At 38.7% G+C, this 10,000-nt stretch overlaps 1 protein-coding gene across 1 annotated transcript in view; it reads left to right on the top strand.

The window, feature by feature from the left end:
* Positions 1 to 5,432: 5,432 nt before the first annotated feature.
* rad23aa (RAD23 homolog A, nucleotide excision repair protein a) overlaps positions 5,433 to 10,000 on the top strand; it is a 16,380-nt gene continuing 11,812 nt past the window's right edge. The window contains exons 1-3 of the mRNA XM_037688833.1: positions 5,433 to 5,708; positions 6,529 to 6,690; positions 6,797 to 7,029. Coding sequence (XP_037544761.1) covers positions 5,643 to 5,708; positions 6,529 to 6,690; positions 6,797 to 7,029 — 461 coding nt within the window. The 5' untranslated portion in view covers positions 5,433 to 5,642. The remainder of the gene's footprint in view (positions 5,709 to 6,528; positions 6,691 to 6,796; positions 7,030 to 10,000) is intronic.

The raw sequence follows: 10,000 nt of genomic DNA, 5'->3' as shown, positions 1-10,000 counted from the left end.
GTCAAGTCCTGACCCTGAGGGCCTTCCTGGAAAAGGAACTGTTATTTCATTGATTTGTATCCAGAAATACAAATTAAGCTTATCCAGAGACTTTCTAATTGTATCCTGCACTGATCAATTGAAAGAACACTCTCTTTCATATTATCATTACTATTTTACAAATGTCTTGATAATCAAAAGTGTGTTTAGTTCAAACCATTTTAAATGTTAAAGTGAACTACTCATTTTAAATCAACTGTGAAACAGTATTAATGATTTTTAATCCTCATTCAAAGTAGAAATCAAGTTAATATCTGTTACAAGAGTAATTATGCATTTTTTGATCTTCTGTCTGAAATGAGCAAGTCGTGATGTGGGTCAGAAGTCAAGTTTCGGTCAAAAACATGTTTATTGGAACGAAATGTCATGTTTAACTTTTTCAGATAGATAGAAGAGGACTGACACCAAAAAGTCTCTGTTCTTCAAAACATTTTTCTATCTGTTCTTAAACATCTACGCTTTCTCCTTGACTTTTAATGACCCTCTTACGTCACTAAGACCACACCCCTGTTGGCTCTTTCAGCCAATCAGGACTTCCCAAATGAACCGGAAGTGACCTCTTTAAAAGGGTCAACACTTCCTAGTTTCAGCAGAACAACGGGAACTACGCAGAACAAAGAGTTCCAAGCTGAACAACGTTCCAGAGGGAACCAGAGTTCCAGAGAAGTTTCTAATGGAATGACCAGAGTCCGTCGATGCCACGACGTCTCGCTGTGGCTACTCGACGAACGCTCTGAACAATGAACAAGTCTGTTCTGTGATGATCTCACGACTCCTGTGGTCTTTGCTATTCTTACGGAGACGCTGAAAGGTGGCTTGAAGTGGAACTTTACGCCAGAACTGAAATATCCTCAGAAAGGTAAAAAGTCGATCTTCAACTGCGAAGTGTACCGTGGGTTAAGCTGGGTCCAAAGGAGCGTGTTGTTTCTGGTTATAACAGACACATTCCCTCACCTATCTCTCTCCATTTAAACTTCATTTTCCCATCTTTGAAACTCTTCTATCTGCCAGTAATTAATCCAGATATTTTCAGAAATGTCTGTTGTAAACCTGCAAGTGATACCATGGCCGTATGGTTCTCATTGTAAAGCTCATTAATTAAGCTGTTATTGTAATCAATCTGCCAATTATTGTAAATGTGTGATGTGTTTTAAATCGTTTTTAATTAAACGGCTCACTGTTGTTGGTGAGTCAGAAATTAAAACACGTTTCCGTCCACATTTAATCATTCAAAACACGATAGTACTCAGTCCAGAAAAATGAAAGAATCCGTTTAAATTATGAATAATATCAGAGACATATATAGTTCATTACACATGTCAGCTGCTGGTGTTGGTCCACTGTGTTTTATCAAGTGCAGGGTCAATGCAGCTAGCTATCAGGAGATTTTGGAGCACTTCATGCTTCCATCTGCTGAAAAGCTTTATGGAGATGAAGATTTCATTTTTCAGCACGACCTGGCACTTGCTCACAGTGACAAAACCACTGGTAAATGGTTTACTGACCATGGTATTACTGTGCTCAATTGGCCTGCCAACTCTCTGACCTGAACCCCATAGAGAACCTGTGGGATATTGTGAAGAGAAAGTTGAGAGATGCAAGACCCAACACTCTGGATGAGCTTAAGGCCGCTATCGAAGCATCCTGGGCCTCCATAACACCTCAGCAGTGCCGCAGGCTGATTGCCTCCATGCCACGCCGCATTGAAGCAGTCATTCATGCAAAAGGATTCCCGACCAAGTATTGAGTGCATAACTGAACATGATTATTTGAAGGTTGGCGTTTTTTGTATTAAGACTTGTCTTTCATTGGTGGGATGAAATATGCTAATTTTTTGGGACAGGCATTTTGGGTTTTCATGAGCTGTATGCCATAATCATCAGTATTAAAACAATTAAAGACCTGAAATATTTCAGTTGGTGTGCAATGAATCTGAAATATATGAAAGTTTCATTTTTATCATTACATTATGGAAAATAATGACCTTTATCACAATATGCTAATTTTTTGAGAAGGACCTGTATATATCATGCACATTTAATCCAGCAATGGTCAGTCAGGTCATCTGGACAGTTTCTTTTTTTGCTGTTGTTGAGAGACGTTTCGCTGTCCATCCGAAGGGCTTCATCAGTCCGAGGAGTTACAAACAAACTTTTTTCCCCACTAAACAGTACACTCCTAGAGTGGACCAACCAGTTTGCTGGTGATAAGACGGTTTCTGGGGGCTGTCCTCTCCCCCGTCGACTCCTCCCAAGCTGCCACAGCCAAAGTATGTATGTATGTTTTATTTATTCATTTCATTTCATCCCAACAACAAATATAATACAATTTAAAGAAAAGAAAAAAGATATACAATCACAGAAATAAAATAAAAGGCAGCAGAAGAAGAATGAGTTCTTATAATATCTGCCCCTTGTCCCCAAAATATATTCCAAACAAAATTACTATACAAAAGCAAGATGAATTTATAAAAAAATTAAAAATAATAAAATAAAAACTTAGCTAAAATATAAGATCAACTGTAAACAATTTTTATGAACTCACATTATACTTAATATTTTTAAAAAAAACAAATTTTTATCATCCTCTTGAATATGTACATCGTTTTGGCTTTTTTAATATCAACCTCCAGATCATTCCACACTCTAATACCCTGAGATCTAGTGGATCGCATCTTCAGACTGGTGCGACACCACGGCTTCACAAACATCTCCATCCCCTTAAGATAATAATTACTTTCTCTTTTAACAAATTTCCCTTGAATGTTAGTAGGTAGTATGTTTTTGTAGGCCCCATACATAAACAGTAAGATATTGTAATCAACCAAGTCATAAAATTTTAATATCTTTAGCTGATGAAACAATATATTTGACAGATGGTTATAATCTTTTCTGGTAATAATTCTTATGACTCTTTTCTGTAAAATAAAAATTGGATTTGTAATTGTTTTACATGCTTTACCCCAGACTTCAATACAGTAAATTAAATGTGGAACAATAATGGCATTATACAATAGAAACATTGCTTTATCATTGAATAACTCTCTAACTTTGTACATTACTGCAATCGATTTAGCTATTTTAGTTCTTAAGTTTTTTACGTGAGATCTCCATGTTAGTTTTTCATCAGTGATGATACCCAGAAATTTCACCTCATTGACTCTATTAATTTCAATTCCATCGACTCTAAATGGAGTATCAAGCACTTTCTTGTTATTACTAAAAATCATATAATTTGTTTTATCTACATTTAAAGATAATTTGTTTAGTTGAAACCAATTTTGTATTTTCACAAATTCTGTTTGTGCCATCTTCAACATTTGCACAACATTTTCACCCACACAAAGAAAAGTAGTATCATCTGCAAACAAAATACATTTAAAAAATCCAGTCACATTTACCAGGTCATTCGCATATAAAATAAATAGCTTAGGTCCAAGTATAGAGCCTTGAGGCACTCCACATGTAATATTACAGAATTCAGATTTTACATCATTTATTTGAACAAATTGTTTCCTTTTTTCTAGATAACTAGATACCCACTGCAATGCATGCCCTCTAATACCATATTTATTTAGTTTTTTGAGAAGAATATTGTGATCAATAGTATCAAATGCTTTCTTTAGATCAACATGTATACTAATACAATTTTTTTTTTGATCCACAGCAGTCGTTATATCCATGTCCATCCAGTCTTTTGATTTTTTATCTGCAAGATGTTTTACGATAGTCATAATTTCTTCTTTATCAGTTCCCCTAAGAAAAAAACTGTTTGTGTAATCCGTAACCGTATGGTTTACATTTTTATCTATATTTGGGATTTTTGCTGCCAGACTTGGGCCAATATTCACAAAATGTTGATTGAATCCATTTGCGATTTCATTTTGGTCATACATTTCTTTGTCATCCTTTACAAAATATTGTGGAATGCTCGATTTTGTTTTATGATTATTCAGAACACTGTTCATTATTTGCCATGTTGCTCTCATATTACCATTACTTTTGCCTAATAATTCACTGTAATATTTCTTTTTATGCTTTCTTATAATCCCTACCAATTTATTTTTATATCTCTGTTCTGCTTCGTTTGTTCTTAATTTCAGAAAGTTTGAGTATAAGTAGTCCTTTTTTTTTACAAGCATTTCTTAACCCTTTGGTCATCCACGGTTTGTCATCAACACGTTTCTTTGTGTAATTTTTTTGTACACAATTTTTTTCATACAAAGCTCCTAAAATATTCATAAATACATCATATGCTTTGTTTACATCATCAACATATTAATCCTTCCAATTTTGTTTTGTTAAATCTTCTTTTAGTTTATCTAGAGCTTTCTTTGATGTGTTTATTATTTTTTTCATAATTTTATCTACTTTCATATCATATTGATCTTTTTTATAGATAGTGAAGACTGGTAGGTGGTCACTGACATCCGTGATCAAAATGCCACCCATAAGTTCTTTATTTGTTGTATTTGTAAAAATGTTGTCAATTATTGAAGCACTATGGGTAGTAATTCTTGTGGGTTTTGAAATCAATGGATAAAGATTTAAACTGTGCATTGAGTTTATAAATGTTCCGATATTATTTGAGTCTGTTTTATTTCCCAGATCTATGTTAAAATCTCCACACACAAAAAAACTGATTTATTAGAACTTTTTTCCAATATTGTCATGATGTGATTGGTGAATGATTCAATATTTGAATCAGGTGATCGATATACAGTGGTATAAAGTGGTTCAAGACATCAAGGTTCATGCTCAATAATCCAATAATATTATTGGATTATTATTAATTGGCTCAATAATAATAATAATAATTGGCTGTGGCTGCCTGCCTGGGAGGAGTCGACAGGGGAGAGGACAGCCCCCAGAAACCATCTTATCACCAGCAAACTGGATGGTTAACTGTAGGAACGTACTGCTTAGTGGGAAAACAGTTTGTAATTCCTCGGACTGATGAAGGCCTTTGGATGGAGGGCAAAGTCTCTCTAAAAACAACAACAACAAACAAAAAACTGTCCAGATGACCTGACTGGTTGGATTTTTTTACCTGGATTATTGAGCATGAACTTTGATGAGATACCTGTGAAATAATTAAATGAATTCATCCTACCTGCACCGTTATTCTACCATATTGTTGTTTACTATATTTCTTTTGGACCTTGTAAACATTATATTTCTTTGTCACTTGTTGGTACTTTATTTTGTACCCTTTTTGAATGCTTTAGTATTTCTCTTTTTTTCTTCTTCAGCGAGTCGAGATCGGTTCTTCTCACCCTCATTCCATTGTACTATTGACTGTTAGCCTGCATGACAAATAAACATAAATACAATATTATATGATAAGTTGGCTTGCCATAAAGGTGCAGCCTCATGCTTCACATGGTCGCGCGCGCGCAGCAGCTCTCGTTCCTTCCCGCTGCTCCCTCCTCTCGACCGACTTGTCACCAAAGATGGCGATTTGCTGAGTGCTCATGGATACACACACTTCTCGGCTAGCTGTTATCTTACCCCAAACGCCAACTTTAGAGACCATTTAAGTGCACAGCTAGCAACTGTTTCTGTGTTTGACGCAGCAGTGACGGGACGTCCGCCTTCGCCGCCATGCAGATCACGCTTAAAACGCTGCAGCAGCAGACCATCCAGATTGAGATAGACCCCGAGCAAACGGTGAGAGGCTGTGTGCTAACATGCTAACACCGCTAGCCGCGGCGCTTACGTTTTATCTTCACGTATAGACTGTTTAGCCTTCCTACGCGCATGTAGTCATACACTGTACGCATAAATAACAAGTTTGCCCAAACTTCTCCACTATTGTAAAATTATTTATCACCGCGACACTTCAGTGTTCCGAGCTAACGTTAGCAAGCTAACACCGCTAATGCTAGCTCGTTAACTAACTGAAAGCGACGCGACCGTAAAACAGTTTTTTGGCATAAAAAGTTTTTGCCGTGGCTGCTTTGAAGTTGTTGTAATTAATTTACGTCCGTCTCGGTAAAGTTCACATCATCCGGGACAAAAATGAAGCATGGGCAGGAATGATAGGAATGCTAATGCTCATGACACTGCTATTTACACACTAGCTTTAGCTCCAGTTTGTCAACATGCCCTCGTCATGTGAGGACATGGCAGTAGTCTGTGTTGTTTTGTGTTCCTCTGGTTCAACATTATTTATAGATAATTTACAGTTTAAACTAGTTTTGGGTGATACAGGCTTTAGTAGTCATTGCTGGAAAATAAAACTCTAAAAAAAAAAGGTCGTATGATGCCTTTCTAAAATGTATTAAGTTTTATAATTATTAGAATAAACTCAGCTGTAAGTTTGAATTGTTTGAGTTTATGTTAATAATGAGCTGGAGTGGCTGTATTCTCACAGGCTACACAGATATTCACTCGCAGAGATGACAGCTTTTGGAGGCCATTCAGGAGCTCCTGGCCTTCCTCACCAATAAGGCGCTCTTTATATTTATTTATTTTTTATTTTTATCAGGTCAAGGCCTTGAAAGAGAAGATAGAGGCAGAACGGGGAAAAGACAACTTTCCAGTTTCTGGTCAGAAACTTATATATGCTGGCAAAATCTTGCAAGATGACACGCCAATTAAAGACTACAAAATTGATGAGAAGAATTTTGTTGTAGTGATGGTGTCTAAGGTGAGATTATCTCTTGTGCTGAAGCTAATGGGTGATCATAGCAGTTTCAGAGCCATAAATCAGAATGCTGCTAATCTAACAATTTTTATTTTTAAAATACAACAAGGCTAAGCCAGCAGCTGCTGCCTCACCTCCAGTCTCAGAAGCCCCCAAGCCCCCCGTACAAGACTCTGGCTCCACATCAACACCTGCTCCGGCTTCAAACCCTGCTCCTGCTCCTGTTCCTGCTCCTGCTCCTGCTCCTGCTCCTGCTCCCACCCCAGCAGCTGCCCCAGTTCCTTCCGAGGAGGCCAAACAGGAGCCAGACACGGCAGACACAGAACCACAACAACCAGCCAGGTACACTTTAGGATCTTAACCCTCCTGCTGCTCATAGGTCCCTTTGATGAAAGGGCAGCTGGAAGGTTAAAATTGTTAAAAACAAAGCAACTGGACTTCTTTTTTGTTGAAGACATTTTGCTGCTCATCTGAGCAGGTTTTCAAATTCTTGAGGAATGTGCGAAGTTCCAAGTTTTTAAACTGCGTTGAAGTCAACCAACATCAGGGCCAACTTTTAGGAAAAAAGTTAAATGGTGAAATCTACAGTCTGGGGGATTTTTTTGTGTAACAGCAATTTTCTGTAATTTCCTAAAAAGAGGCCCCAAAAAAGTTAATTTTGTTTTTCAAACACATTTGCTAAATGGTCTCGGATTGTTTGACCCAGCAGTTGGCTCATTACAGAAAGAGATGCCCCAGAAAGTAGATTTAAAAGTATTTATACTCAATAATAAACCATAAATAACTAATTTCAAAAAAGTTGGCAAGTTATGCAAGTAATGTTGTTTATGTTGTAAGTAAAGTTGAATGCAATGATTTGCAAATCTCTAACCTAAATTTAATTCACAATGGAACACGGTAAACAAATAAAATTAAATTGTTCTATAGTTTGGAAAAAAAACAAAACATAATGCTGAATTTTATGGCAGCAACTTGTCTTAAAAAAGGGAACGAGGCGACTTTTATTAACAATGCTGTAAACAATGAAGAACAGAGAAGACCAGCTGCTGGACTGTTAGGAGGGGGGTGGTGGTGTCGTATCCTGGTCTGAAGGATTCTGACCGTTCAACAGTCCTGGGTCTTTGATGGAGTTTTGTTTCATCATGCATCAGATGATTTGTAATGGTGACATGTCTGAACTGCAGGCAGGCCGGTTCAGCACCCAGACTCCTACTAGGCAGCCATGCTGTTGTAATGGATGCAGTTGGTGGTTTAGGGATGTCTTGCTAAAAGGTCTTCCTTGAAATAAGTCGTGTGGATGGGAGCATATGTTTTGAAAACCTGTACAGACTTTTCTGAGTTGGAGCTTTTCCAGATGTGTAAGCTACCCATGCCAGAGGGGTGAATGCACCTCCATACCATCAAAGAGGCAGGCTTTTGGTCTGCGCTCTGATAACAGACGGGATGGTTTCTTTACTCTTTAGTACGAGAACGTGTCGTTTGTGATTTCTAAAATAATTTCAAAATGTGATTTGTCTGACCTCGGAACAGTTTTCTGCTACACATCAGTCCATCCTTAATGAGCTTTCGGTCCAGAGAATCTGATGGTGTTCACATATGGCTTCTTCTTATATGGTAGAGCTTTAACCTGTGTTTGTGGTTGGCACTGTGAACTGTGCCTACAACGATTTGTGGACATGTTTGGGGATGTCCAGAACAGAATCAGACCCGTTAATGCAGCGCTCTGAGATCTGATATCCAGTACTGACTTGAAGCCATGGTGTTTTGAGCTCAGAGATTTCTCCAGATTCATAAAATGTTTTTGTAAAAATCTTATGAGCTGAAGATGTTAATCAAATCTTCCCAATGTTTTCTTTACTGAAGAACATTTTGATAAAATTGTTCCACTGTTCTTATTTGTACCACAGACTCTTACAGCCTTTTGTTGTCCCGTCCCAATGTCTTTACGATGTTGCTGCCGTCAAATATGAAATTTGCCAATTTTCAGCTCCATTCTGCTGATTGGGCGGGGTGCCCTTCTTGGATAATGGTAAGGGAAACAATGGTTTCAATATTCAATATGTTTACCATGTTCTAAAAAACATGGGTTTTTGAGATTTGCAAATCATTGTTTTATTTTCTGTTTTGTACAAAGTTCTGTCTTTTTCAGATTTGGGCTTGTAGATGTACTCTGTACCCAAGTATGCTCTTGGCGTTTTGCCACTGTCTCAACTCTCATTAGTTCCACACCACTCCACACCAGTTTAGGGCCTCTCCACTGCTAATACCCACCCCCACTCAGACCAGTTTATGGGACCACCTTGTTTGAGGTCCCAAGCGGGCTGTTGGAGATAATGGCACAGCATGGCTACACCCGGACTTATCAGCAGTGCCGGGATAAGCTAGTGAAATGGAAGTTCGATTATAGGGCGATTAGGACCACAATGGGCAGACTGCCTCAAACACTGACCTGTTTACATACCGCCCACTTTGTGTTGATGATCCCGCCCGCAAAGCAGGAAATGAGTCACGGTGACAAATCACCTCCACCTGAGAAGAACTAAGACGAGAGCCGAATGGAGTCGCACTTACCAATGGAAAAGTGGCTTCTTTGTACATGAGCAGTGTTTCCCCTACCATTCTACATGGAGGGTGTCCCACCCTGTCAACAGAACGAAGTGCCCTGCATCGAACTGTCTAATACCCCCCACCCACCCCAACAACTGCCCGCACTAACGTAGTGCTAAGCTAGTGGTGCGCAATATAGATGCGCTAGCTACAAAGCTGCAGAGGTAGTGCTCCATCTCCCAGATGCTAAGCGTCCCCCCGCCCCCTCTGTCGACAAATGTTGGCACAAACAGCGCACAACACAGACATGTCTCTGTCTCCACCCACCGTCCACAAAAATCACGGAAGAGATGAGCGTCCTGCCAAGGCTAGTAACGTAGGGGAAACTGCCCTGAGTGTACTCTGCTTACCCCAGTGTACTCTGCATGCAGAAGCTCCCTCCTGCAGCATGTCATCATCTCCATTCTGCAGAGGAGAAGTGGGCGTGTCCGAAAGCGAGCAGCCAGTGGCAGAGAGCTGAGATCATGACCTCCTGTGCTCTTTTAGAGCGTTTAGAGCAGGGGTCTGCAACCTGTGGCTCTGGAGCCACATGCGGCTCTTTCAAGCTTTAACCAAAGCTGACATAAAACTGAATTTTATTGGTTATACAAGCAACTAAAATTATTAGTTCAAACAAATTTCCTTTCATTTCTTTTGCAAATATGTGAAAACTGGAGCGATTACAAGAAGTAAAACATATTTTAACTTGATGCTAACCCCCCCCCCC

Source organism: Nematolebias whitei, chromosome 15, assembly GCF_014905685.2.
Source record: "Nematolebias whitei isolate Nwh7 chromosome 15, NemWhi1, whole genome shotgun sequence".
Classification (NCBI taxonomy): Eukaryota; Metazoa; Chordata; class Actinopteri; order Cyprinodontiformes; family Rivulidae; genus Nematolebias; species Nematolebias whitei.
This window is presented reverse-complemented; position numbering and strand designations above follow the sequence as displayed.